General features: G+C 36.5%; 1 protein-coding gene across 4 annotated transcripts in view; it reads right to left on the bottom strand.

Moving 5' to 3' along the window:
* The window catches only part of PDE7A (phosphodiesterase 7A), a 123,055-nt gene that overhangs the window by 61,836 nt on the left and 44,117 nt on the right, over positions 1 to 17,102 (bottom strand). Inside the window, exon 1 of one of the 4 annotated variants that reach the window (XM_082719136.1) lies at positions 4,579 to 4,740. The exons of the other annotated variants lie outside the window; for them this stretch is intronic. Within the exon in view, the coding sequence (XP_082575262.1) occupies positions 4,579 to 4,638 (60 nt within the window). The 5' untranslated portion in view covers positions 4,639 to 4,740. Of the gene's footprint in view, positions 1 to 4,578; positions 4,741 to 17,102 lie in introns of those variants that run through there. 4 annotated transcript variants of the gene reach the window in all.

The following is a 17,102-nucleotide window of genomic DNA, read 5'->3' as shown; positions in this document are numbered from 1 at the left end:
AAACTGACCAAACCTCCTATTAGAAAAGCCTTTCTAACCATTCTATAAAACATGTCTAGAAGTCATGAAAGACGGATCAAAATGAGTGCGACAGGTATGAATGACAATGGGCAAATTCCCCCCCATTCTATCTAAAAATGAAAGGAACGAAAAGTGCCTTACAAATCAATTAGAAAATGCTGAATAGCAGTGTAGAAAAACAGGTAGGACATAAACGTACTATTCACAGGGAAAGAAACAATAAGCCCATAAACACAAGAAGCTCAACTTCATTAACAAAAGAAATAAACATTAAGACAATAAGATATTTTTATATATCAGATTAATGATCTTCTTCCCTCATGAAACTCCGGCATGAGATTTGCAATTCCTCAAGACACACCTAGAAATCTCAAGGAAAAATAATCTTTTTTTCCCCCACTATCACTATAAAGAAATTTGCTTTATTTAAAACCCTTATTGGAATGTAGTTTGCAAAGTAACTCTCCAATCACTGTTATAATCTCCTTAATGCTTATTGTGTAAGAGAAAAATGTCAGTTACACTCTTACATAATTTCATGTATCCTTACAAAAATGAAAAACAACAGTTCAGGAAATGTAAAAGGAACAGAAGTTTCAAAGAGAAATAAAATTCTCGTTTTCAACACTAGTTGTCTCTAGGGAGCCTGAGGGACACAGAAGTAGAAGGAGGACTTATCCATTGGATTTTGTAGTATGTGTAGTTATTATCTACTCTCAAAATAAACCAAATTAAAATTAAAAAGTAAAATAAGAATCTACTACAAAGAAATATAAAGAAAAGCACAATTTATGTCAAATCCCAAGGCACTAGATCATATAGAATACATTTCCGACAGCATCACGCTTAAAGTGTCTTCTACCAATAGAATATCTCTCATAAGGAAGCCGACTGCAGTGTAAACTAAAACAGTTTCAGGGTAAACTATTTATTTTGGAGCCAACAGCCACTGTAATCACTTGGTATTAAAAGGCACCTCTTGGACCTGCTGTTTGATCCCCTCTAAGATATTTAGCTTATTAGATGACAGACCTCCCCTTAATACTACTATATTAGAAGAAAACCTAACAGCCTGGAGAGCATGTATGTGGAAATAAATATTTCTCTCAGCCAAGATATATGAATGAAGCTAAGGTAATAGCTTGTCATGGTCAATACCTATCTACCTGCTATCCAGTAACAACTTGGATAAATAGGTTGTGAAAACGAATAGTGACTTGCCATCACTAACCGGCCCTCTTTAAGAGAGTGATTGACATTTTTTTTAATGTACGATGACTATTTACTAAAAGAGTCACTAATGAGGAATGTAAAAATCTCATTTATCACTTCACATATTAAGGACTGAGAAAGACTAGTATCAGCTTTCTGTTAAATAAAATAGTGTAAGCCAAAAACTTATTAGTGAACATAATCTACATTATAACTATGACATACTAAAAATATTTTAAGGTAATCCTTTCAGACTTATTTATAGAAGCATTAATTTAGATATAAAAATGATAAGGTCTATATTAATCATAATAAAAACCTGGCAAAAGACTAGAATTTAATTTTAAATAGATTAACAAATTACTTAGTGAAGTACAACTTTTTCAAGTTATTTTGTTCATTACTAATTTAAGTAAGTCTGGTCAAAAGCTATATTAAACAAGACATAAGTCTTATAAAATAAATCCAAATAAGACATTTTTTTTCAAAGGATAGACTTTAAAATAGATTTAAACCCATCAGCAAATACATCCCGAATGATACTTCATTCATTCATCTCACCGACCAAGATTAAAATGAATATTAAATTCTCTTACTAAACAATCGTGGTAGAATAAAGTAACTCAATTTGTTAAAATACACTATAAATTATGAATTGTAAAAATCTGATTTAAATGTTAGAATTAGTTACTTTATATAAAGGTCATATGTGCTTTATACACCAACACTGCATCACAAACCTAACATACAACATTTCAAAGCCATATACCGGTAAAATCTCATTTTTAATAAACTAGTAAAACAAATTTAATATCAATCCTGTGTTGCAGTCAGTCACAAAACACTCTGTACTATTATCGACATTCCCACCTCACCTCACCAGTGAATGGAAATAACTGAGACGCTTCTACTCGTGACTCTTCTAATTTAGCCATCCTGGGAACAGCTTGTAAAGCAAACTGGTATAGGTCAAAACATGGGCGAGGCTGAGCTAATCAGAAACTGACAGCAGCAGCATAAACAAGTTCAACTGTAAGGTTCCAAGGATCCACAGCCACGCTAACAGACTTCTGAGTGCCCTGGTAAGTCACTCACTAACCGTCAATCAGGATGAATCATTCTTCCACAAAAGATCTCACTTACAAAGTGAATGACAGAAGGTGTAAATGGTGTTCTCATATTAGTTAATAACGACGCTTTTAAAAACAAACATTTTAAAAAACTGAGCAAATATATTTTAAGTGCCTCTGTTTTTTTTTTTTTAAGATTTTATTTATTTATTTGACAGAGAGAGATCACAAGTAGGCAGAGAGGCAGGCAGAGAGAGAGAGAGAGGAGGAAGCAGGCTCCCTGCTGAGCAGAGAGCCCGATGCAGGACTCGATCCCAGGACCCTGAGATCATGACCTGAGCCTAAGGCAGCAGCTTAACCCACTGAGCCACCCAGGCGCCCCTAAGTGCCTCTGTTTTTATCTTGTTCAAGTTTTCCACTAAAATGATCTACTGTGCAAAAGCATGTTTATTTCCCTTAACATGGGAAAAGTAGTAATATTATTAATTAACACTTGCTGAACTCCTACTTTGTGTCAGAAAATGTTTCAGGTGCTTTCATATAAAATCTCACTTAACCAGACAAGACCTTTATAAGATAGGTTTTGTTGGCCCCATCTAGTGGATAAGTAAACTGATGATCAAAGGGCTTAACCACAGTAGCACTAAATAAATTTTTTGGTAACATTACCAAACAAGAATAACAGAATATGAAAGATGGAAATGCAGTTTTAAAAGCAGTTTTCACTGATGTAGTTAAATGAACTTTTTCAAAATATACTCATCTTACACATGCTAGAAAAACATGCTGATGTTTGTCTATTAAAACACTGCATAAATCTACTCAATAGTATCCATCCATTCTTCCTGTCTATGCAAACAATATGTTTTTCAAAAATATCACAAACTTAAAATATCAACATTCTTTTTGTTTAAAAGCTTAATTTGGGGGGCACCTGGGTGGCTCAGTCAGTTAAGCATCCAACTCTTAATTTTGGCTCAGGTCATGGTCTCGGGGCTTTGAAAAGAAGCTCCCTGTCAGGCTCTGCATTGGGCATGGAACCTGCTTAAGACTGAATCTTTCCCTTTGCCCTACCCACCACCATGTCCTCCCTTCATCCTGCTCTTGCTCTCTCACTGTCATAAAAAATATATATATATATTTTTTTGCTCGTTAGAAAATAAGAACTCTCTGAAAACATTCACAACTCAATAAATTATTAATATTAACTTGACCTTCATTCAATAACCTGGTGAGCTAACCCTTTAAAAACAATGAGTAAATAGCTGTCAGTGCAACAAAATTAATTCTTAACTTACAAAACACAAGGATTTAAAAAATTTGAGCACACTGTTTTTCTTTAAGAGATTTCTTCAATCATATTCACTAAGAAATCAAGATTACTTCAATAAAAGACCATTATGTTTAAAACATTATGTGAAAAATTATGCACCAATGATTAAAACTTTGCTTGAAAAGAAACTTAATCTTATTGAACCTTTACATTACTTAGCAAATACTGAGGACTTAATAAATTTTAAGTTAATATTCTTCAATTTCTTAAGGCAGGAAGAAAAAAAAATTAATGCAGGAAGAAAAAAAGCTGCATTTTGGACTAAAGATATAATCATTTTTATACAAGTATAGAAAAATAATTTCACATAGTATCATCTTAAATATTTCCTACATTAGTGTTAGACTTTTGTCCAGATGGCAAATGGCTAGCTTTCTAGCTAGCCTGATACTCAGAATTAAAGTTCAAAAACAACAGATACATAATAATCTTACATTTTTTCCCAACAGATTAGAAGTAAGGTATACATTTTAGTAGCAGCAAGACTTTAATAGAGAACATGATAGGGGGGAGTATTTAGTTTTAAAAAAGTTCATAACTGCTTAGAAATTCACAACAACTACACACTTAACATATTAGTAAATTCTTTACTTCCAAAGAGAATATTTAAAATATGTACACCAAAAGTATAAATTAATAATTAATCTTAGAAGTATATCTTTAATCATAAACTTCTTTAAGAGAATGATACTGAGGGAAGCTACTCGATATCAAGGAATGATACCCTTAAAAAGCCCGTGAAAGGAGGAATAAGGTGGGAAAAGAAATAAAAAGTCCACACTTTATTACAATTAACCTTTTCAGCTGACAGATAAAACTCATAGCTCTTTTAATCAGAGAAGTAAAAGCCGAAGCAAAAGAAGAAACTCCTAGCAATTCCATTCCAACCAAATACATAAACTAATGATTAATGTCACAATCCTAAAAATAAAGATGGCCTACCTTAGAGGCGATCCACTTGAGAACAACCACAGCCAGACACCAGATCAATGTAATTCCCATTGGATCAATCAAAAGCCCACTGCATAATCTCCCTCCTCTTCCAGCAGGCAATAAGCAAGGAAGACTTGTTACAAGTTTGATAATCACCAGCTGTCCCGAGGCAGAGGAGAGGGGACACTGACTGCCTTGAACCTCAAGCAGCTGCCTTCAAACAACGATCACCTGACTCATCTGAGAATGCGCTGCCAGCCAGCCTTCCCTCAGCGCGTGCTTAATGCCACAACCCCAGGGTTGGGGTGGAACAGCTTGAGTAATGTTGGAAGAGGAAAGGAAAGAAAACCTTAGTAAGGGCTGACCTAACAGTCTCACAAGATATAAACAAGAGAGGTCTCATGCTAGCCTCAAACACACAGACAAGCTTCACAGGTACGATGTTCCAGCACTTGAAAATATTAATGCATTTTATTCTATCTTTTCAAATTTTAACACTGAATTTGTTCAACTTTTTATTTCTTTTAAGGCTAGGACTATTTTATGAATGTTAGAATCATTTATAAATGCTGTGTGCCCTATTTAACACTGTAATTCATTCATTTTAGATTTACCGGCAAAGGCCAATCTCACATGCAATTTCTAAATAAAAGTATATTATTTCTAAGTCTCCACTGCCATCTAGCTTACATTACCATATTTTGGGTACATGTCACCTTCTCTTGGCTGGTGAGTGAACTCTCTCGCAGCCAGGTGGGCCTATACTCCTCCACCTTCATGACCTCACAGCAGCTAGCAGGCTGCAAGTAGTACTGCTGAGAAAGTCTGTCATGAAACTCCCATTCAAGTATTCTGCAAATATATATATATATATTTTTAAGATTTTATTTATTTATTTGACAGGCAGAGATTACAAGTAGGCTGAGAGGCAGGCAGAGAAAGAGGAGGAGGAAGCAGGCTTCCTGCTGAGCAGAGAGCCCAACGCGGGGCTCGATCCCAAGACCCTGGGATCATGACCTGAGCCGAAGGCAGAGTAAAGCTTTAACCCACTGAGCCACCCAGGCGCCCCATTCTGCAAATATTTGTTAACTTTCTACTATGTACCAGGCCCTGTGCTAGATGCCAGGGCCACAATCCTTCAGTAAAAACAGAAATGGCCCCTACCCTTGTGAAGCTTACGGTTCAGTTAGAGTCTACTTTAATCCAAGTCTCAAACGTAAATATAAAATTGCAAGTGTAACAAGTATAGTGAAGTGGGGAGAAGAACTGCAAACACAGTCTGGATCTGACCTAATTCAGAGGAGTGGGACGTCCTCACAGTTCCTGAAACGAAGGGGCAAGCACATAAAGAGGACAGGCAGAATGATCGGGGCAGGCACAACGACACCTGACGGCCAAGCAGCTATGAAAACAGAGCAAGGTAAAAAGAGACAGGAAGACCAGGGGGAGGCTGGAAAGCAGGGCGAGTCAAGTGGAAGCCATGCGCAAGTGTTTTACCTTCATCCTAACGCCTAATCCCAAACTAAAGAACTTTTGCAGGTTCTGGTCAAGGACAGCTGTGTGGGGGGAGCTGGATGGGCAGGGCCACCGCAGAGGTCCAGGAGAGGGGCGAAGAGCCGGAGCTGGGTGCTAGAGATGAAGTGGAGGGGAAGGGAGTGGCTGGCTGGAGAAATACTCGGGACATGACGGACTGTCACAGACTACAGTCTGTGACAGACAGAGGTGTTGCAAGGCAACAGTCCATCAAGAATGGTTCTGAAGTATTTGAAATAGCCCTAACAGGTCAAATACTAACGTAATGCTATTTTCACGATCCAATCCTCAGTACAAAGAAGTTTATTTAAAAGAAAAGTTAATTCGAGACCTGTCAAGAAGAAGCATAAATTAAATTAGCAGATCTAAATCAAAATTTTCCTAAATTGAAACCGTTCAGAACACATGGTCATACATTTCTCACTCTACCTTATACATTATGTATGTCTCTTCCTGCTACCGAAGCAACAAGCTGTAATGCAATCCTTGCACAAACGGAGAATTTTTTGTCGGGAAACTAGGTGTGAGATGAGATTGGCAGAGTCTTTCATTATTCTCTGTATTCTAGTAGGACTCCAGCAACAAAACTGAAAGGATGCCCAGGAATAGGATCGAGCTGCAGAATGCGTATTAGCCTGTCTCAGGAGCAATGCTGGTGGCCATGGGTGAGGGGCTGTGCAGCCCGGGCCAGGGCTAACACGGGCTTGAGGTCGCTATTTGCTGCTCTATCCCTAGCCGCACACTCCGAATTAGCCCATCACCATGATGCTCAGCCCAGGAGGACTTCTCAGTTTCACACTTCCATTCCAATCAGCTGCTTAAGGAGTCAACTTTTGAGAAGCAAATACAAGATTGCTGTTTTGGGTACAGTACTTTAATATTTTTATAAAAGTCTTTTTGATTAAAGGTGAGCTCAAGAATCTGCACTGTCATATAGTCTAAAAAGGATTGATCAGGAAAAAAAGGAAAGAATCAGAATTGAGACAAAAATTAAGGGGGGAAAAAAGGTTGTAAGAAAGGCAATCCCAGAAGTTCTGTCACTTAAGTGAATTTCTGTCGTTTATTTCCACCACCTCAAAACTCTCCTGGGTTTAGAGACAGAGCCTGGGTTTCTTTCCAGGCTTTAATGCCAAGAGCTGAGTGACACTGGGTAAGTTATCACTTTGCTAGGCCTTATTTTCCTCACCTTTGCAGGACTTAGATAACATCTGTACAAGAATACCTTGCTCATAGTAGGCTCTCAATAAATTTTAGCCAAATGAGAATTAAACACTTAAGACTTACTTAAGAATGATACTGAACAAATCACTCCAGCTTCAACCTAACAATAGACTGAACTGAAATCACACTGGTCCATGAAGGGAACCTGCTCATGCTTGCCTAGGGCCCTCAGAAACACTTTTCTGAGTCCTAGGAGAGTGAGGGTCTTAGCTTTCATTTTTCACACTAGGAACAGGTTGGCTCCCTAAAGTGGTTTCACCAACATCTTTTTAAATTTGTACTCTGTGTCTGACAGTGAAATACAGAGATAATCAAGACACAATCCTCCCAGGTTAGAAAATTCTCTGTTTGAATAGAAAGAGCTATTGAATTTATGCCTAAAAGCCCCATAGATCATTGCTAATGATGCATACACATCACTCAATCTTACAAAAATCTCAGGCAATGCAATTTTTTTTTTAAGATTTTATTTATTTATTTATTTTACAGAGAGAGAGAGAGATCACAAGTAGGCAGAGAGGCAGGCAGAGAGAGAAGGGGAAGCAGGCTCCCTGCTGAGCAGAGAGTCCGATGCGGGGCTCGATCCCAGGACCCTGAAAACATGACCCAAGCCGAAGGCAGTGGCCCAACCCACTGAGCCACCCAGGCGCCCCTATGCAATTCTTTTCTTAACACAGTACACTTAACTTTCTTAGTGGCATGGCTCTAATAGCTTTAAATGTTTTCCTTATTTTAAGATATGAAATATTTACCACTAATTTATGTGTATTGGTTACAACGACTTCCTTTAATAATGAAAATATGTCGATAAGATGAAATAAAAGCAAAAGCTGTTATCAAGCTAGTGTGAATACTTCTTTGCATTATGTTCACTTCATAGAAAATTCTCCTTAAAATTAATCTTCCCAGTTTGAATCACGTAACTTATTATTCCATAGAGAAATAGCTGTGTCTCTCACACTAATAACAAATGTATCCTTTTACATTAACTTTTTTCACCTCCGCCTTATTGAAACATGGCAGAGTAACAACAACAAAAAAACTATACTAGAAAAATTAGTGCACAGGATACAACTAAGCTTCAAAACCAGAATTCAATACTTTAAGAAAAAAAAGCATAAGACTTTTTACCTTTCTGCGTCTAATAAAACTAGTCTCTGAAAAATGAAAGTATTAAAAGAAGACCTCACTATTTTAAAACTGTGATCAATAGAAAGAAAAGACATGACTTTGATCACTGTGTTTTAGAGAAGTAATGCAAGTGCAAATCTTATTCCTGGGGCTCTCTGCCACCCACAGGACACCTGTCAATCTTGGCAATAGTCTTTAGCTATCCATATAGAGACTCAGCATGTCCTTCCCTTGACCAAATTAGGCTAACCTCATCTGCATTGACATCAGTGTCTATAATTTTGGATTCTCATGGACAGAAATAGCCTATCCCAGAGTTCTTTATACAAATGTTGTGTCTGTGGAAAACTATAACCAATTTTATAATAGAAAAACGTGAACACTATAGTTAAAGCCCTCCAATTGTACTTTTATCATTTTGAATTCCAGCCCATTTTAATATCAAGCTATAAAGCAAAGCAGGGTTTTTGGTTCATTTCTTTCATTAAAATCCACATATCAGGGCTTCTTATTCTTCAAATAGTATGAGTTTCAAGAGATATGGAACTGACAAAAAAATAAACTTTGATAACAACAAATATTTTAAAACTATGGTAACATGGGAATTTTACCTGTCAATCAATACCTTTCTGTCATACTGATTTAGAGCTCTGAATTAAGTTTTTTGTTATACAGTATCATAGTAGCTGATGACAGCAGGCATATGGTTAGTCCTGGTATGAAAGAAAGAGTAAAAATACTTTGATACTTTACAAAGCTTCAAGTCTGTTTAGACTTGTTAAGTCTAACAATAGTCTGTTAGATAGTCTGTTATAGACAACTACCTCATGACATTAAAAGAACTTAGAGATTTGCTTATTGAACAACTGTTCTTAATATATTAAAAATTACAGAAAAATGGAAGTAGTCACAATTTTTAGATGGAAAAAACAGTAGTGTAGATCTGCAGAATGGGAACTTAAAAAAAAAGGAGCATTCAGTGTGCATGCTGTAAGTGTAAGGCTACTAGTATGTTATTAGACCAGGAGAATGTCACAAAGATGGGACACCTTAATTTTAGCAAAGTTGCACACAAAGTCTCTGGTGGCAACCTTAAAACAGAACAATGTGAGTCCCATACTACAGTTAGGCAGACTACAAGCTGGCTAAACAAACATACCCAGAAATTAAGTGCTTGATAGCAAACAAGTGGAAGAATTCTAGAGGTAACTAACAGAACTCTGCATCTGAACTTATCTTGTTCCACAGTTTATTCACTGGGATGGGGTGCAGATCAGACAAATGCATATCAAATCTGCATATAAAATGCAAAGGATAAACCAGCATGCTTAATTACAAATAACTTAAAAAAAGGTCAGGATATTTAATCTCTAAATTAATAAGAGACGGTAATTAAAGGCACTGAAAGTCAGCTAAGTATCCAGATCAAGGATGTTCCACTATTCTCAATACAGGACACATTTTAAAGACTCAGTTCAATTCTGAAAACACACTGGAAGATGCATATATAGATGGCATTTTAAAATACAGATAAGAATAATATACAGGGGCGCCTCGGTGGTTCAGTAGGTTAAGCCTCTGCCTTTGGCTCAGGTCATGGTCCCAGGGTCCTGGGATAGAGCCCCGTATCGGGCTCTCTGCTTAGCGGGGAGCCTGCTTCCCCCTCTCTCCCTGCCTGCCTCTCTGCCTACTTGTGACCTTTTTCTGTCAAATAAATAAATAAAATCTTAAAAAAGAAATAATATACACAAGGAATAATAGTATTATGAACTGAGATGCTTCAGGCAGAGAAACAGAGACAGACAGGTGTTAAAGAGCTATGAGATAAAATAATCTAAAGGGGTTTAGCTTTACTCTGCAAAATTATAGAAGGTGAAATAAGACCAACAGGCAGTAAGTTTGCAGAAAATAGATCTTGACTCAATATTACTATCTAAGAACTTTCTACAACTTAAGCTATGTAAATTGAAAAAAGGTGCTTCAAACGCCTCTGTCAAGGAGTCTGTGGGACAGGCTGGAACAACCAACTTTCAAGTTCTCTGCCAATTCCAAAATTCCACAGTACTCTAACTGAAACAGAGACCGGAATTCAGGGAGGCTAAGGCACTTGAAATTTGTAGGGTAGAGTACCAGAGAAAAAAAGTGTTAAGAAAATGGGCTCCAAAAGGCTGAAAGTGTGTCTCCTTTAGTCTTTGGCTAAATATTAAGTTAGTTATGTATAGTATGAGATTCCATGAGGCCAGAAGAACACCAGGGTAAGAACTACTACAGGGGAGCTAGGAGACATGAGTCCCACCCAAACATGCACTATAAAAAGCACTCACGAAATACCTGGGACATTCCAGAGAGACCTCAGAAATGTCATACCTTAGGAGAAGGGCAAAACTTCATCAATGCAGAAAATTCTTTTAAACAATACTGGTCTAGAGCCACACTAACAAAGTTCATAATATGCCAAAAAAGGATCAGGCTGATCAGAAAGTAACTAAATTACCTGCCAGATCAAAATTTAACACTCTTTTAAGAATGACAAAAAAAATTACAAATTAAGAGAATAAACAAGAAAAGGTAACCCAATCCAAGAGGTAAAAACAGTCAATAAGAACAAACCTGGAAATGATCAAGATGATGGAATTAGTAGAAAAGAACTTCTAAAATCCTATTTTAATATATCCAAAAATTTAAAGGAAAACATACACACAATGAAAAAAGAAATTAAAACTTATTTTAAAAAATGGATTACTTATAACTGATAAATACACTATCCAAATTGCAAAATTCACAGTTGAGCTTAACAGCAGAGTAAACACTGTAGAAAAAGAGATCAGTGGGAATTACATTTTCCAAATTTGATAGAGAACTATTAATCCAGATGTCAAAGCTCAATGAACTTCAAATAAGAAAAACACAAAACCACAAGATACATGATAATAAAGTTGCTGAAAATCAACTAATACCAAAAACACAATAAATGTAATCTAACATAGTAATAGAATTAAAAACATCAATTATTTCAACTGACAAAGAAAAAACATTTAACAAAATTCAATGCCAATTATGATAAACACTTACTAAAATAGGAATAAATAAAAACTTCCTTACCCAATAAAGAATATCTATGAAAAATCTATAGCCATTCTCATACTCAGCAACAGAAAACAATGTTTTTGCTCTAACATCATGAACAAGGCAACGATATCTGTTTTACTACTTTAACATAGTATTAAAAACCAATGCATTAAGGCAAGAGAAAGAAACATAAGGCATACAAATTGGAAAGGAAGAAGAAAATCTATCTTTATTTGCAGGACAGCTTATTTATGCAGAAAATCCTTAAGACTCTACAAAAAAACTACTGTAACTAGTATTTACCAAGGTCACAAGACCAATATATAAAATCAATTGTATTTCCATATATTAATGAAAAATGTTTAGAACATGAAATTTAAAAAATATTATTTCCAATAGCATCCACAAACGTGAACTACTAAAGGAAAAACGTAACAGAATGCATGCAACGAAATCTGTACAGTGAAAACTGTAAAACATTTTTGAGAGAAATTAAAGAACTAGATAAATGGAGAAATATACTATGTTGTTACAGGAGTGAACTGTGTTCCCACAAGAGATATGCTGAACTCCTAACCCTGGATACCTGTGACTTTATTTGGAAATAGGTTCTCTGCACATGTAATTAAGATGAGGGCATAATGAGTTAGAATAAGTTCTGAATCCAGTATAACTGGTGTTCTTATAAGAAGAGAGAAATTTAGGGATGCCTGGGTGGCTCAGTGGGTTAAGCCTCTGCCTTCGGCTCTGGTCATGATCTCAGGGTCCTGGGATTGAGCCTTGGGCTCTCTGCTCAGCAGGGAGCCTGCTTCTCCCTCTCACCCCCCACCCTGCCCCTCTGCCTGCCTCTCTGCCTACTTACGATCTCTGTCAAATAAATAAATAAAATATAAAAAAAAAAAGAGAGAGAGAGAGAAATTTGGGCACAGACACACAACCACACAGAGGAGAAAACCATACAAAGATGGAGACTAGAGTAATGCATCTACAAGACAAGGAATGCCAAGGACTACCGGCAATATCAGAAGTTAGGTGGGGAAGATATTCTCCCCTAAAGCCCTAGAGACAGCTTGGTCGTGCCAACACCTTAACCTCAGATTTCTAGCTTCCAGAACTGTGAGATAATCATTTTCAATCATCTTAAACCACACACTCTGTGATACTCTGTGATAGCAGCCCTAGGAAACTAATACAAAACCTGTGGTGCCCACGGAGAATGAATTTATCTCAGGGATTTGTGAAAGATGCAAATTCAAGGTGCATCAAGGGTTTCATAAAGGCCTTGAAAGAGAAGTGAGCAAAAGAGAGCGATTTGGTAGCAAACCTCTATTAATCTATACCACTGAGTAAAATTACCAAATGAGAGAAGACAAGATGGCTAAAACCAAATCTTAAGGCTCTCAAGCAGGGGAGGCCTGCGAAGGCAAAAGGCCAAAATTTACAAATGGTAACATTCAGATTAAATAGCACCTCCCCATTCTGGTTTTTTTTTTTTTTAACCCCCCTTTCACACATATATGCAAATAATATTCCCTCTATACATCAGTAACATTAAAGCCAGTAAGAAACAGCTTTGATAAAGAACAAAAAGCAAGTGAGAAGTAAGCTCAACAAAACTCAAATCAAATTCCCTTTTAGGGTTTAAAGTTTCTTACAGACTTAGGCTAGAGAAAGAATTTTTGGTTCAGCTCTCCCTAATCTAGGCTCCTTCATCTTCATAGAAGATGAAAGCAAGGCACAGCAGCTAATATTGAAACTTCTTCCATCCAGTTCTGTAACTGACACTGATTTGGAAGAAGCTGTTGAGATAAATAGTGGCTAACCAAGACAAAAACCCATGTTCCTATTATATTATTGACTAGGTATAGTGAATGAATCTCTTGTCAAAGTCTCTTAGATCACTTTTCCAATGGTGGACTAGTTCAAAGAAATGCTCCTACCATTGAAAACTGAAAATAGTGGAAAATGCAGAAAATATCTACTGAAATGAGTCCATGAACTGGTAAGAATATAAGGAAAACTCAGGCAAAAACTACGTAAAAGCAGGAATGCACAAAGATAAGCAGAGTACTGAAGCTGGCTTTCATTTCAAGGTCAAAGGAGAGGGTAGAGAGGGTGCAGCTGAGCTTTGGATTTTTCACAGATGCATGGGTATATGGAACAAAAACCACCAAAGTCCAGGGTCTGGCCAAAGTACAGAGCATGTCCGAGTACTTTTAACTAATAGAATATAAAATGGGCAACAATTACATTCTATGTTCATTAAAAAAAAAATAGCTTGAATCAAATCATATGCAGTTTGACAACCACCATCCGCTAGGAAAACATAACAAATTTATGTAGGCTGGCAAAAAGACTGCCATATTTTGGATTTGCTACAATTCTGAACTTGACTGCAAAGGCAATTAAGATTAACTAATGCTACCTCAAGAAGCTCTAACTAGAACAACATATAAAAGCAGTTTATTGAGGTTCAGAGAAAAGAGTTACTTTCTCTTAAATTAACACCAATTGTTTACATTTAATAAAATGAAGAGAAAAGGAAACCTTCTGTACTTAGCACATATAATTATAATGCTTTGTTTAAAACAGAATAGACAAAGATTTAAAAAGACAAAAATAACTTTTAATTTGCATTGAAGTACACAGTACTTATTCAAAAGAAATGCATTTATAATCAACATTCCACAAAGAAATTTAAAGTCTAACTTGTAACACCTAACATCAACGTAACTCTCACTAAAAAATCTTTTCTTCATAGAGACATAAAGTAGAATAGAGGTTACCACAGCTGGGGAAAGAGGGGAGCAAATTACTGTTTTATGGGCATACAGTCTTTGTGTGGCATGATGAAAAAGTTGGGAAATAGACACTGGTGATGGTTGTAGAATACTGTGAGTATACTTAATTCAACTGACTTGTGCTTCCCAAAATGGTTTAAATAGCAAATTCTAGGTTAGGTACAGTTTAGCATGATTAAAAGAAAATACATACAAAAAACTATTTTCATGTAATTTTCCTTAAAGTTTGGAATTCTCTTAAGTCTAAAATTCATGTAAATAAGTATCCTCTAAAAATTGGGACTAGAAAATAAGAGGCTTTGGGTTCTGTAATCATAGATTCAAATCTGAGGTAGATTCAAATCTACCCTTCCTAACCACAGACCCTTGATACATGTTACATTCTAAAAGCCTCAGTTTCCTCCACCTGGAAAATGGGAAAGTACTTGGACACAAAGTTTTAGTAAGCATTACAGCAGATAACTATAGTATGCATGAAGATAATCCAGGAACTTCACACCAAGGGATTTTTATTCAGTTCTTTTTCATATTAAGAGTTATTAACTAAAATATACAAACCTTTAAAAATCACCTATCACCCTTTAAGCAGTGCTTGATAATATATTCAGGCATATGAAACTTGATTCAAATTCTTTAAAATGGCTTTTCCCTCTCTGTTTATCAACCAGCTCTTACTTCAAAAAAAAAAAAAAAAAGATTTATTTATTTATTTATTTAAGAGAGAGAGAGAGAGAGAGAGAGAATGAATGTGGTGGGGAGGGGTGGAGGGAGAGAAACTCAAGCAGACTCCCCACTGAATGTAGTGCCTGAAGTGGGCCTCAATCCCAGGACCCTGAGATGATGACCTGAGCCAAAATCACGAGCTGGACACCCACACTCAGGCTCCCCTGAACCCAGCTCTTATCTAAATTGCCAGTTTCTCTAAGTTACAATATGAAGCAGTCAGGAGTATTAAAAAAACAAAACAAACAACTTATTGTTAAGTAAAAGAAATGACTATAAATACTCTCCTTTTCAATTTTTTGCCAGCTGCCACCCAATGCTAATAGTCCATTTACAGTCATCTCTATCAACAACAGGCATGCACTTAACAATATTAAACCAGTCAGGAATTTGCCCAAAGTTGTGTACAGTCTAGATCACAATTTTACTCTTTTAGGAAATGAGACATGGTTGGCATAGGTGGTGGTTAATCTTCTTAAGTATCAAATATTTTGCATACCCCCACATGATACAAGTTAATCTTCTCATACCCTGAATTGCATTTTTTTTTAAATCTGCATATTATGATGTCTGACAATCTTAAGAAACCATTCTAGCTGGGAAGAGACTGCCTGTCCCAGAGCTAGCCAATTCTTGGAGGCAGCAAAGGGCCCAGCCAGGAGCTTGCCCTTGATGTGCGTACTAATTCACAGACCTTCTCCATCAGATCCTTTTCCCCAAAGGCCTTAATCACCTAGAGCCAGGTACTAGGCATCTAGGACCACTCCAGCCCAAAGCACACCAAAGTTATTTAAATCTGCCAACCATAAATCATTCACTCTTCCCTCCCTTTCCCTGGGAACCCCCAACTAAGACTGTGGCTCTAAGGCTCTCCTTTCATTCCTGTCTTCTGCCTGCTGATCACCTTGTGCTTTCCCTGTGGCCCTGCAGGGTGTGCTCTGTCTCCTGTCTCTAGGACCTCTGAGTATAATAAACTTTGTATTTCCTCAAGCCTTTCCTGTGTCTCTTCTTGTGGCTGCACCTATCAGCAAAGAATATAAAACACATCCACTGATTGAGAAAATACAAAACATTATTTTGAGTTCAGTAGTTATGTTTAAATAATTTTACTTAATCACAACAGTATCTACTTATATAAGAAACACACTAGTACTAGATGTTTGGGATTTATATTTTTAAGTTAACTATTTCAAATACATATTCAACTAATATTTCAATACATGTGGACTCATGAATCCCTTGCTAAATTCCCAGATTTTCCTGGGATTTGCCATTATCATTTGGGAACCACTGGCCAGAGGATGATAAGGCAAGGTATATATGTATATGCACAACCCTGCTCCCCCACCCCAATCCGCCCCATATCCCCACCTCTGACACACACTTCTGGAAGAAATACGCCCATTCATATACCATCATCTCTCTTTTAAAAAGCTGATATAAGAAAAAAAAGTGTTGAAAGGGGACACACCAAAGAGCAAAGACTAACTAACCCTCTCATCGTACACACAGCACTTTATCATACATCTTTCCTTACCTCATAGCATGTTGCAGTACCAAGAAGATATAGAAAACCACTTAATATTTGTCTTTTATGGCACAAATTTAACCTTTTCTTCAATCTCATTTCCCCCTCTACATATCCTAATTCTAACCAATTCATCAAGATTTCCTACACCCAGTCTAGACATTACTGCTGCCATACTTGTACACTCATTTCCTCAATATAGACTGGATTTCCTATTAGGAAAGTCATGTCACTATTAACACCTCCAACACATATTTGCAGAAAGACAAAAATGAAACCCAGTCATTTTTGGCTATAGCAATGGCTTATTTCAAGATTTACTGGAAAACTTAAAAAAACTAAAATGGGTAATTTGATACAGTTGAAGATTTTAGTTCATTCCATGAACAATTAAGAACCAGTTAAGTGTAATACAGGTAATTACAACAAATGAATAAAATAAATTTAAAGAGCCTCTTGTTTAGAACCTAGAATATAGACTGGTAGCACAGGAATTTTATTAATTTGAGCAAATATTTCAAGTACAG

This window comes from Mustela nivalis, assembly GCF_964662115.1.
Source record: "Mustela nivalis genome assembly, chromosome: 2".
Lineage (NCBI taxonomy): Eukaryota > Metazoa > Chordata > Mammalia > Carnivora > Mustelidae > Mustela > Mustela nivalis.
Note: the sequence above shows the minus strand (reverse complement) of the source record. Positions and strands in the feature narration are given on the sequence as shown.